Source organism: Sylvia atricapilla, chromosome 3 (genome assembly GCF_009819655.1).
Source record: "Sylvia atricapilla isolate bSylAtr1 chromosome 3, bSylAtr1.pri, whole genome shotgun sequence".
Classification (NCBI taxonomy): domain Eukaryota; kingdom Metazoa; phylum Chordata; class Aves; order Passeriformes; family Sylviidae; genus Sylvia; species Sylvia atricapilla.
The window spans coordinates 48,473,782-48,486,171 of record NC_089142.1 but is presented as its reverse complement, the minus strand read 5'-3'; the positions used below and the strand labels follow the sequence as shown (position 1 = coordinate 48,486,171).

Below are 12,390 nucleotides of genomic sequence, written 5' to 3'. Positions count from 1 at the left end.
GTTAATTCCATTTGAGAGACTGGAGATGTCTGTGGAAATAAGTATCTTGGGTGTTTGAGGCACTTTACTGTACCTAGGACATGCTTCTCTGGTTGAATGTGAGAGCCTGTTCCTCCAGGAGGGGAGCTGGAGGCTGGGCGGGATGGTACAGTATGTTGCAGGTAGCACAGGGTGTTTTTGCCTTATCAGCTGTATCATGCATCTACCTATTGTAACTGGAAATCCCTTTCATTTAGATTTCCTTCTATGCTGACATCTAAATACACGTGTAAGAGCCTTACCAGTAATCTTTCTCTCATGTTTCATGTGCTCTGGCAATAAGAACTTGTCATTTTTGGAAGCAGTGAAACATGTGAACAAGTAGAGATACTACAATTCTTAAATCACTGATTTTTCTGAAATACACACGGGAAAAAAAAGGTTAAGAAAAGGCATTGATTTCAGAAGGTATGTAGAAGTGGCCTATAAGCTGTGAAATGTTTAAATACTTAGGGGACACTAGAGGGGCTCAAACTAGGGAAGAGAGAGTCTCCCAATTCCCGGAAAATCAGCTCCCTTATTAGCCCTGGTCTGTGAGGCAGGTGTCAAACAGATGGAAGAAAGAAGGAAAGAAAAGGAGAAATGCCAATAATGATTGCATTATTTGGATGCAAAATCCTAGGCTTTGCAGCATGCTTGAGATTTTACCCACAGCATCTTGATGTGGTAGGCACCATCTTCTGAATTTTAACAGAGCTCTGACCAACTATTCAAAACACTCAGCATCTTCAAAACTAAATTTGCTCTGGTCAAGGTGTGGTGTTGCAACTCGCCTCTATGCATTACAGTGCATGCTTTGGACTGAGGCAGTTAAAAACATACAAGAAAGGTTGTCAGCACCAGGATTTTAAATTACTGTAACTCTGTCGAAGTTTATAAATGGGATTTTATTCAATTAGTAAGAATTAGTTTTCAATCTAATCCAAAGTACATAAGCAAATTTAAATATCTCAGCTAAACTTTTTCCAGAAAAAAAAAAACCTTATCTCTGTTCATTTCAGCAAACCAACATACACACACAGCCAAGCTTACTCTCAGTCAAATTCCCTTTTATTTCACAGATGTTAATTGCTAACAAAGCTAAACAAATCTGCTGTTCAGACTGAGTCACTAAAACTTCTTCCAAAGACCTGGAGGAACAGACTTTATGCAATTTTTTTGTCACTTCAACCCTTATTATTTTCTCTGCTTTGAATTATAACAGCAAAAACACATTTTCACATTTTGTTTTACATATTTTAACATTTTTAAGCTATACATTCTCTGCATGAAAACCAATAAATATGTTAGTGTGAAAACAGACTAGAAAATTTCATTATTCTAGAAATACAATTCATGAGAAACTTCCTTTCGTATGTAGAAGACTTATCAGTGATCCACTTGGAAAATTTTCAGATTACCACATTTGCACATACTACACAGGATTCTTGGATTTGAACCAAATGTAGAGAGCTCCAATTCACTCCTTTTATGCAAAAACACCAGTTTTAAACATACACAGCTGGAAATGGAAAGCAGCCTTAGGAATTAAATGGAGTTTTATGCAGCTGAGTTGAGACATACCAGAAATAAAGTTCAGTGCTCAAGATCATTTTAAAGCATCCTAGCAATTACACAGGAAGCTGGATGTAGTAACTACGAAGCTTTCAATCCAACTATATCTTTGGAAAAGACAAGATCTAATTAGCTCACGATTTTTTTAATGTATCTGGTAACTCTGTTGGAGCACAGATCCTGCTTATTGCTTTGAAACATAAAACATTATCATTGATATCTAGATAATGATCTAGAGTTCTTAGTAGCCAAAATTAAAAAGAACAAAGAGACAACAGTAGGAACAAAGGCACATGGTTAATTTATAAAAGTATTTACAGGGTACTTGAACACTTATTTCTATCTACTAGAAATTCATTCACCTTGAATGAAAAAAAAGGGAAAAAAAACAGGCTAAAGGAGGTCATCCTAAACAGATGTTCTCAAGTGATACGAATAGAGAATCTTATAACCGTTATTTCCATAATTAAACTTCTCATCTTGAATATGGAATTTTCAAATACTAAAATCCATAAATCCATTATTCCTCTAAGCAATTTGATACTTTAGTGCAACCCTCTTCAAAGATTGAAGCTGGCACAGTTAAGGCAGTCTACTAACAGTGTTTAAAATTCAGCACACAGTGTTCAATCATGGAGGCGCCTGTCTCTCTATTTGGAAAGCTGTCTTTTGACACCATCATCCTTCCAGCGCTGCACTTTCAAACACAGCATGTTTAAACACTGGAGTTCTTGCAGTGTTTGGGCTTTTTGGAGGTGGTAAGGGAGGGGTCTGACAGCTGTTAGCTCCAAAAACTCTGAAGGATGGGCAACATCCCCAAGTTGATGTGTAGCTTTACTGCATTCTGTGCTAACCTTCACAGGCTGCCAACACAATGCTTCTAAAACTACACCAGTTACATTCAAACCTAGAGAGGACTCTATAAACCCTGCTGCTGTAATGAGCACTCCACTCATAGTGTTTCCATACAGTCTGCTGCCAAAGGCAAACTAATCTTCTAAGGTGGGGTTTGATTTTTCATATTAGTTCATTGAGGCACACATTAAAAAAACCCCAAACCCTCTCTGAACAAATCAACCAAACTTCAAGAGGACTTCACATTCTTATTTTTTCCCCCCACTGACCTGATCTCGCCATTTTGAAAATATTCATGACTATGGCAAAAACCCCCTCACTCTAATTGTATGGAAATGGTTTCCACTAGACTTTAATAAGGCTATACAACAAAGGTGACTAGTGCTGTCTATCTACAGCTGATAAATTGGGGCACCAGAACTGACTTGAATTATTAAAAAACTCCACAGGAGGAAGAAACAAAAAAATAAATAACTGCATAGTATGTGATCCCTTTATTCACCAAAGCTGCCCACGTTTATCCCAGGTGGAAGACAGCAGAACAGCTTCTCAGCATTCAGATGCAGATGTGCTTAATTCTTGCTGTAACATCTTTCCATCTTGCATGTTGCCACATCTCTTCAATGGACAATTACAGAAGTAGGAAGGGAAAACAAATTATAGAAAATAGAAAAGTGTTTTCAGACAGATCAATATTTCTCAGATTTTTCATTTGAAATATTAAAGTCAATTTATTTATAGTGAAAGTCATCAGAAGACCATTCTCCTGGATTTAAAGTATGTTGTTTTTTTCTTTGGAAAAAAAAAGGAAAAAAAACCAATACGCATTACTAAAACCACAGATGCTGTGGTTTCCTGCCTGCCCTTCTCTCCTTAAATATGTCCATACTGATGACAGAATCAGTTCAAATAAGCCTAATCACTATCTAAATTAACAGGGTTGTAGTCAGGATCATCCTCTTCATCCTCCAGTTCTAAATCATCCATTTCTTGGAATAAAGATTCATCAACCTCCACATTGTTTCCAGCTGTAAGGAATAGAAAGATACTTTATTTTCATGCAACAAGAAAAACATTAACAACAACAAAACATACAAGATTTTTTTTGCATTAGTTCTTCAATGTAGGTAGCTGCTAACTTCCTTGGCTTTTTATACACCAAATGGATACAAAAAAGTAAAGGCTACATTTTATCATTTTATCATTACAGCTGAAGGGTAATTTATCATTACATTTTTCTTTGTATCAAAACCCAGGCAAAAAATGTCACACAAAACCTCAAGAATTCATTGGGAACATGAAATTAACATTTACATTTGCCAGAAGCACAGATTCTCCCCAGGACAGCCAAAGCAGGAGCTCAGGATCTTACAGCTGGAATAATTACTACTATCCTAGTGAGATAAATTAACAGGGTTCATAAAAAATTCCTTACACACCATATGCTGACATACACATATTTGTTTTCAAATCTAAATTTTACAAGCAAGATGCAGCTTTGGCTACTTTCACATTTTCTTCTGAAAGAGATGATGCTGACCTAAGGATAAAACTCGAGGATTACTATTTTGTTTCTATGTATCAACAGTGACATCTGCTGGTCACCAAATAAAAGTTTCTATTACTTCACTGAACTTGAAAGCACCTATAAAAGATAATACAATTATCCTCTGAAAATCAGTAGTACATGCTACTGTAATATTAAAACAGACTTAGTAATCTGTTGGATCTATGACAGAATGCAAGCAGCAGTTAGAATGGGAGTTTTTAATAACCAGCAGCAACAGGATTACAAATTAATGCATTAATCCCAGATCATCTGGGCATAGAGCCCAGGTAGAGGTCTGTTCCTCCCCTAAGGCAGCCAAATGTGCCATCAACAAACCATCTTCCTTTTAGGTGCTTTGTAGGTAGACAAGATTAAATTATTCCCTGTAAAAGAAACTGAACTTCCACATGACTACCATTTCATATTTATACTCACTGACATTTATAAACTTTTTAATTGTTACTTGCAGAGAAGAATCTTGACTCCCTTCTGCTTCTGTTTTGTGATACCAGTAGATAATGCAGCTATATTAAAGAACTGTCTTACCTCAAAACTCAGGTATTTTAAACTAGAATACTAAAAAGTGCTACAGCAAATTAAATAGGTATGTTATTGTGAGTATATATGCTTTTATATGCTTTATCTCCAACTGGTTTTCCAAGTTTGATACTTTTCTGGCACTGGCTTACAGAATTTTCAACTGGCATTAGGTCAATATTTTAGGTAAGGTAACAGCCACATCTGCAGAAACCATGAAAAAGAACTGGGTTGCACAGAACCAAATAACATTTATTTCAACCTGCAAGATGTTTACTGTTTGTGTTGAGGTTCAGAGAAAAGGTAACAGAAGTTCAAGACTTGTGCTTGAAATCAGGGGCTAGAAGGCTGGCTAATAGAAAAAAAAATTTGGGTTGAGTTGGGGTTTTTTATTTTCTTGTTGCTTTTCTATTTTTTTTTGTTGTTGTTGTTTTTATTTTGATCCCAGTCCAATCATTTAAATAGAAGCAATGTAAATAAGATCAACTCGAGCACAAGGCTGCAAATAAATACATTTTATCATCTTGGAAAGGTTTTGGTTTTGAGAAAAGTTAAAATTACTTCTGTTCACTCTGCAAAGCAGTACTTCTCAGAAAATTCTTCCAATGTAAAAGTGATTCTGATGTAAGATGTTAAGTTAGAAATATAACACAGGTTTTGCTTAAGAATTTTGACCTATTTTAAGCCACTGCCTTTCAGTAGTGGAATCAAATAGAAATTTACCTTCCTCCAAGAACTGGATGTCAGAGGTGTCAAGGTTGTGATCCATTTCAAACAGCTGTTTACCTAGAAATAAAAAAAAAAGCCCACAATATATAAGCAAATACAGTTCTGAAGCAACTATCAACCCAAGGCAACAACAGTCAGCATACATATTTTAGTCTTTTCAAATCAACCAGTTCTAGCAGTCTTTTGTGTTTTTAACTGCTCATTTCTGTAAGTGACCCATTTTGTTTAGTTTTTTTTTAATTCATCCAGGATTCAGATTTTTTAATTCATCCAGACCAACAAGCTTCCTCCTCTTACATGTGAAATGGGTCATTGGAATGTTATTAAGACCTTAACAATGAGGGGCAGAAAAATTTAGACCTCACAGCCTCTGTTCAGTCCTTACTGCTTTAGTCTTCACCTTGCATTCCACAAGAAATCCTCTGTGGGAACTGGGAAGGAAATCAGCTGACTCCACCTTTTTTCATATGTTCTCCCATCCAAAAAGCAACTTGGATCTACACAAATCACCAGCTCCTACACACATACACAGCTGTGAAGGCAATACCACAGAGGAGTGAAGCCTTTCTGACTGGAGGGAGGGACAAGAAGAAAAGCTCAGGACTCTTTCCATATAAATCACCTGTTTTCCATCTACATTGCTCATGCAAGCTTCCACAAACAAGACTGGTTGGTGTCCATGGTAACATTGGAATTACACTAATGACATCCAAGTATAAGCCTGATTTTGGTTTTGTAAAGGGAAGATTCTATAAACTACATTTGTATAGAGGAAAACAGACACCACTTACTATCAATACTTTAAAGAATGGAAAAACAAAAGCCTGATTCCTGTTACCTCGTCTTTGCAGATTCCCAAATACACACCCTTCAGAGAGGAATCAAGCTGTCCCCTGTCCTGTACAGCTTGTTATGAAACTTAATACCACTAAAATTTCCATCTCTGTCAAATCTCATCAAAACTAGCCAGAAGAGAGGGGAAAACAGAACTGTGATAAAGCATGACCACATTGGTTATATTTTTCAGGTAATCAGGTCAAAAGTAGACATAGCATCACATGAGAACTTAGTTCAAAGCAAAGCCATACAGACTATAGAGCAGGATGCCAAAACCTATTATCTGTGTAAAAATTACTTTTAGACTTGTCATTATAGGCTGGTACCAGTGCAGAAATTTTATGACCAGTATTAGAACATACCGCTTAGCTTATTTTTGCCTGCTTGTTCTTCTTCTTTCATCTTTTTCCTTTTTATTTCTAGAAGCTCTGCATCAAACTTGGCTTTCCAATTAAGGAAATTCTCAATGGTAACAGGAGTGCCATGAAAACGTTGCTGGAAGAATAGAAAACAAGGCTGCAAACACAACTTGCAAAGCTACAGGTGAAAATAAGCCTCTCTAAATTATTTAAATTACAACACTCCAGATGCACTGCTTGCTGTGGCATGTTCTAAAAAATTAATCCTAATCCTGAGAATATATAAAGAACACATTCTTGTGCTTTTTATCATGGGACTCTCCCATCAGAGAAATACACTGAGGTGGAAACTCCCATGGAAGAACACTGCATACTCCCTTTGGACCTTGAGTGCACTAGTTCATAACTCTCCACTAATATAGGTTATTTGCAGCAGCACTTCTTATCAACTCCTAAGTGCAATCTACAATATTTCCCATTAAAATACATTAATAATTTTATATTGCTGAAACAGAAAAAAAAAAAGACTATTTTTTCCCAAGGTATTTCTTTGCCATTTTTCAAATTAGAAATAGAGAACTGTCCAAGTCCCATCACTCTCCAGCTATCTCTCAGGAAGTGAGTGAAGACTCATTAGTTGGACTCACAACACAATCCACAAATGGTAAAACTATTCTACAGGAGGGCAAACCAGTCTTGAAGATTGGTCCCACTGCTTCCACCCTATCCACTCAGTCTACCAAGGAATACAGCCTTCCTCAAACCATGGAGCCCATGAGCAGCATGACATATTTTAGCCTTTTTCCTCCCTATTCCCTCTTGCTCCCCCTTCTTCCAGCAAAAAAACTGTCTCAAACAAATCTGATTTCATTTGGGAAAAATCCCTGCCTTGGAAAGTAATGCTAGAAGGGACTGTGAACATGCTGTTAGACTCCAAAAAAAGACTGCTTAAGATAAAAGGAGAAAAAAGATCACTTAAGTTCATAAACAATCTTCTTAAGTTTCAATTAAATCATCTTTAGGATAGCTGTTCCTTTCCCACTGCAACTGAGAACTGCTCCTGCAGCAAACCAATGCATTTTAAAGAAGCAGAAAGTCTTTTTCATTGAAAACATTATTTTACATACCTTCTCTTCTTCTTCTGCTTCTCTTTCTTTCTGTTTCTTCTCTTCTTCTCTTCGTGTTTTTATTTGATCCACTATTTCATTTAATTTCTCCTGTACTGCTGAGACTAGAGTGAAGATCATTACCATTCCTAAATTTTCTTCTGCCTACAAAAAACACAAAAGAAGGCAACTTCAAACAGAAGAACCTGAATGCATAAATATGTTTATAGAAAGCAGGATGTTGTGCAAATGCAGAGGGCACAGCCGACACATTCTGCACCAGTCTCAAAAGCTTGCTGTAAAATTCAAATTTAACCAGTCCGTTATCCAGTTAGTTATCCCCAAATGGGTGTGCAGCAAAACACAAAGATGAATGTCTGTGTTCAGATTATTAACATAGTATAGACATCTTCTGAAAGGCTTTCTCATGAATAAAACAAAACCTACAGCAGAAACACAACTCTGAAATTTGAGTATCATAAATCATAAGAGACAAGTCACTCAGAACCTTTCTTCTCCTGGAACAGTTTATTCCTTAATTCTATTATATGCTCCTTTGAAGTGAGACAGTTTTCCAGGAAAACCAAAAAACATCAGCTGATGGAAGAAAGGTAATATGAAGTAAACTGAAAATTAAAAAAATGCCCACTAAACATATTATAGCAATTTTAAGGCACTGAGGACCTGTCAGAAATTCCTGAAACTGCAGAAGTACATCCTTCTTTCCTTCACAATGCACTCTCACTGATCCCAAAGGCTGATGAGATCCACCCCACCCCCAAACAGTAATATTATCAAAAAGAGTCTAGAATCAATGTGGCATTTTTAGTATTTCCAAATGAAACTGAGGTGCCTTATTTTCACAAATACTATATAAATATGTATGTACACACACAGAGTTAAACAAATTCACCTCAAGCTAGATGTGGAAAAGAGGGGAAGCTCTAGTGCACTTCAATTTCATTATTCTACATTATTGCACACACTGAATTAGCCCTATGTCTTACCTCAATGGTGTCATTCACCAAACTCAAACCTCAAAGTAAGTCCCTATAGTATGGAACACGTTTCAGATCAGTGGTAGATACCTCCAAAACCAACTGATTTGAGAGAGAAATTCCAGCCAAAGTGTGAAGGGGTATCAAGCTGTACCAGGATATTCCATTTTCCTTACCTGCTGCTCTAGCAGTTTTATTATGTCCATGACATCATTATCGTCAAGATTCTCCTGTGAGACAATTTCATATAGTGGAGTTTCATCGGGGTATTTTTCTCTATAGGTAAATTTAAGGGTTGTTTGGACAGCTACAAGATAAAGAAACACATTCTTATGGTGATAACTCTGTATAACTGTAATGGTATGATTTCCTACTGCATCAACAGCCTAAAGATTACAGAACATAAAATATTCTTGCTTATAAGGAACAGTCTTCTTACACAGATGTTAAAACAATATGAACAGATTTAAACATAACCTAAGACTTCAAAGAAATTACGATGATAAAGTTTACACTTGCACAAAGTATTAAAACCTACTAATGTTTGAAAGGTCTTTAGGAAGACTGAAAAACCTTCTGTGATATGACAGGTACTAGAACAGTAATCTCTCTCATATTCTATTTAAAGCTAGAAAACAGCACAAGTCGTAATAGAAAACAGAACTAGAGAAAATCTCAGCATATTAACACCTTTGTGTTCCTGGTTGAAGCATCAACCTCTGTGTTTGGTTCCAGGGCCCCCTCCACACTGTGAACAAACACACTTTGTCCAGTAGAAGTTATTAAGCAGACAACTGCCTAAGAAAAATGCATTCCATCTGAAGCTGCCCAGAGTCAGGGTAACACGGAAACAAGGCAAAAGAGAATTAAGTTCCTTTTACACATCCTCTCAGAACACCAGGGAGCTTTCCTTCAGTTCCAGACTCATAGCTCTCAGCATGACAGCAGTCTGTTCAACAGAGACACCTGCTCTACGCAGAACTTACTCCTCTAAAACTAAGTAAGACAGCATCAGTTTACTCCTTCTGTTATAGTATTCAGAAAGGCAGCTTTCAAACCTGCTTGGAGTAAGGCTTGCTTACAACATGCCCAAGCAATTTTTGGTATTTAACAAATACACAGGGACTTGGGACCTATAGCTCTCTGCTCTGGAACTGTTCCATTAGGGCCGCACATTCACAGCACACAGACTCAACTCTCCTACATAGCTGGCACACACACAGTTGCCAGAAAAAAAAAATCCCCTCACATGTTTGTAAGCCATTGCAAGGATGATGATGACCTATATTTTTTGAAGCTACACTACAAAGCCTTTGAGATTCAGCAGACAGCAGTCCTACAGTGAGAGCATAACATTTCTGCAAACTAAACAAGGACCACCCAAATCCTTGAACTATATTTGCTAAGGAATGTTTGCTGTATCAAGCCCCTACAAGGATCTAAGTGGAGGTATACATAGCTGTTGGTGACAGAATTAAACATATATAGGAGAAGTTATGAGTAAGACATGATCAACTTACTTTCATCATTTTCTCCAGCTTCAGATGTCACAGTGATTGTGAAAGTTGTTGGCTTTTCGGACAATACTGTTCAAAGGAAAAAAGCAAGAGTCAGTGAGGGTCCTTAAATCAGTTACTTCTTCACATCACTAAAACTGAACTTCTCAAGGACTTATGACGAAAGTAAGCTCTTGATACAGCGTTAAGGCATTTTTAACTTATTACTGTAATACTTTTCAATTAACAGCTATTTTCCATTTAATGTGGTGCCTGGAGTGCTCTTTGATTGAGACCATACATTATCAAGCAATACCAAAGGCTTCCACTTTTGGAAAACTTTCTCTTCTGGAAGTGTCACTGTTCCAGAAAGTGCAAATCAAATCAAACAACTTCTGGTAATGCACTGACTGCATGCAGAAAGCTACCAAAGCTAATTTGCTTTACTGCACTAAATGCGTCTGATGAGCATCCAGTGCACTCTTGACCCTGGACTATTTTTACAGTATGCTTGCACCAATATTTAAAACAGCTTAACGCAGGAAATGCTACTAACCAAGCAATGTACTAGAATGAAAATGTGTGAATCGGGCAGCTAGAAGACAAGACAAGACAGCACAGCAAGAGCTGTGACCTGTGTTTCACCAGCTAAAAACCTCATTGCACAACTGTGGGCTGCAGACCACATCCTCACGTAAGGACTGCTCTGCCTCACTGTTATGACCTATGCCCAAATTAGTGTACAAGCTCGCGACGTATCAATTGAGTTTTGCCTAATTGCTAACGTACTACTACTACGATCTTTATTCTCATCCCTTGGGCATAAAAGCATTACATGAGTGAACAATAACTCTGAGTAAGCATCAGAGTAGAGGCTGTATGAAAGAATACGACTTCCATATCAGATATCCAGCAACCCTAGATACCAGAAATCAATTCGTGCACCTTAAAGTAATCTTTAACATAAAAGTGAAGACCTGAAAAGATGATCAGATTGAAGCAATAGGCAAATGTTCATATGGTGAAGTTACTACTAAGTAAGATGCTGTGGAAACTCTAGACAAGTAGATACTGTGCAGGAAGGAAACAGAAAATGCCCCGATTTTTCCACTGTTAATATTCTTTGGATACGGAATGCCAAAACATGTTGGATTAGCTGGCAATGGTAGATACTTTTGGTTGTTTGATGGTAAATTGAAAATACCGAAAAACTGACGAACGTATCCAAACACGTAAGTTTCAGCAATATAACATGCCGCACCAGGGAATTAAAGCTTGCCTTTTTTTCACCTGCAATGGAGTAAGGCAGGTAGTGGCGACACATTTACGGAGGAAACTGCACCTTTTAAGCACCCCAAAACATCCCGTGCCTCACGATCGCGACAAGCTTGTTACCGGAAAGACAAAACAGTCGGTGCACAAACCAATTCCGCGATTCCCACCTAGGGCCGCATCTTTTGAAAAGCTCCTCCGAAGAGCATCCCTCCAGCACAGGGGACCGGGCTGCCCACGCCGGGCTGGCCGCTGTGCCAGGGCGCTCACCGCGGCAGGGCAGCGCCCAGGGAGCGGGCCACGAGGGCCATCAGGCGCTTTGCCGTTCCCGGCCAGGAAAGCGAGGCGACTCCCCGAGCACCCACCCGAGCCGCGCCGCTCGGAAGCCGAGCGGGACCCGCGGCAGCCCCGGCGCGGCCTCCCGCTCCTCCCCCGCCCGCCGGCGGCCGGCGCGGCCCCGCACCCGTGAACGAGTCCGGGTAGATGGACTCCAGCGCCTCCAGCTCGTTGCGCTGCTCCTCGCTGTAGTCGGTCATCGTGGCCCGCCGCCCAGGGCCATGGGCCGCCCGCACCGCGACACCGCCGCCCGCCGCCCGCGCCTGCGTTGTCCCGGCCCCGCGCCGGCCCTTCCTAGCATGCCTCGCGCTGGCGGTAGGCGGGAATGCCGCGCCTGGGCCGGGCCGGGCCGCGCCCACGGAGGGAGGGACGGAGCGAGGGCGGGGGAGGCTGCGGGCGGGGTCCGGGCTGGGCGATCCCCCGCCGCCTTGGCCCTTGCGGTGCCCGGTGCTCGGTCGGTTCCAGCGCTCGGTCGGTTCCGGCCTCGCCGGGCTCCGGGCAGGACGGAGCGTGCCCGGCGTGCAGCAGGGATCCTGCCGGCATCGCCCGCGCCGCTTCCCCGCCCCTCCGGGACACACGGCCTCGGCAGGCTGGGCTCCGCAGCCCCTGTGTCACACAGACCGCTGGCGGTATGGTTCGCTCGTGGGCGTTCTTCCCTTGAAAAGTTACAGGGATCAGCAAACTGAAGGGGATTCATTCAAACCTGATGCTCCAGGTATTGCG

At 40.0% G+C, this 12,390-nt stretch overlaps 1 protein-coding gene and 1 long non-coding RNA gene across 3 annotated transcripts in view; both read right to left on the bottom strand.

Moving 5' to 3' along the window:
* LOC136359053 (uncharacterized) overlaps window positions 1–12,390 on the bottom strand; it is a 945,479-nt gene that overhangs the window by 588,713 nt on the left and 344,376 nt on the right. The window lies entirely within an intron of this gene.
* On the bottom strand, window positions 1,068–11,925 carry RWDD1 (RWD domain containing 1). The gene is made up of 7 exons (XM_066315285.1): window positions 11,795–11,925; window positions 10,084–10,149; window positions 8,740–8,870; window positions 7,587–7,730; window positions 6,463–6,595; window positions 5,258–5,320; window positions 1,068–3,476 (listed from the first exon to the last, which is right to left on the bottom strand). The coding sequence occupies exons 1-7, from the start codon at window positions 11,865–11,867 to the stop codon at window positions 3,364–3,366; spliced, it is 723 nt and encodes a 240-aa protein (XP_066171382.1). The 5' UTR covers window positions 11,868–11,925; the 3' UTR covers window positions 1,068–3,363.

Excerpts from the sequence above, each read along its gene's own strand:
- RWDD1 (XM_066315285.1), bottom strand. The coding sequence starts at position 11,867 with ATGACCGACTACAGCGAGGAGCAGCGCAACGAGCTGGAGGCGCTGGAG. Across the intron at positions 6,596-7,586 it reads AAGCAGAAGAAGAAGAGAAG|CAACGTTTTCATGGCACTCC; the intron begins GTATGTAAAATA and ends CTATTCTTCCAG. Across the intron at positions 5,321-6,462 it reads AGGCAAAAATAAGCTAAGCG|GTAAACAGCTGTTTGAAATG; the intron begins GTATGTTCTAAT and ends TTTTATTTCTAG.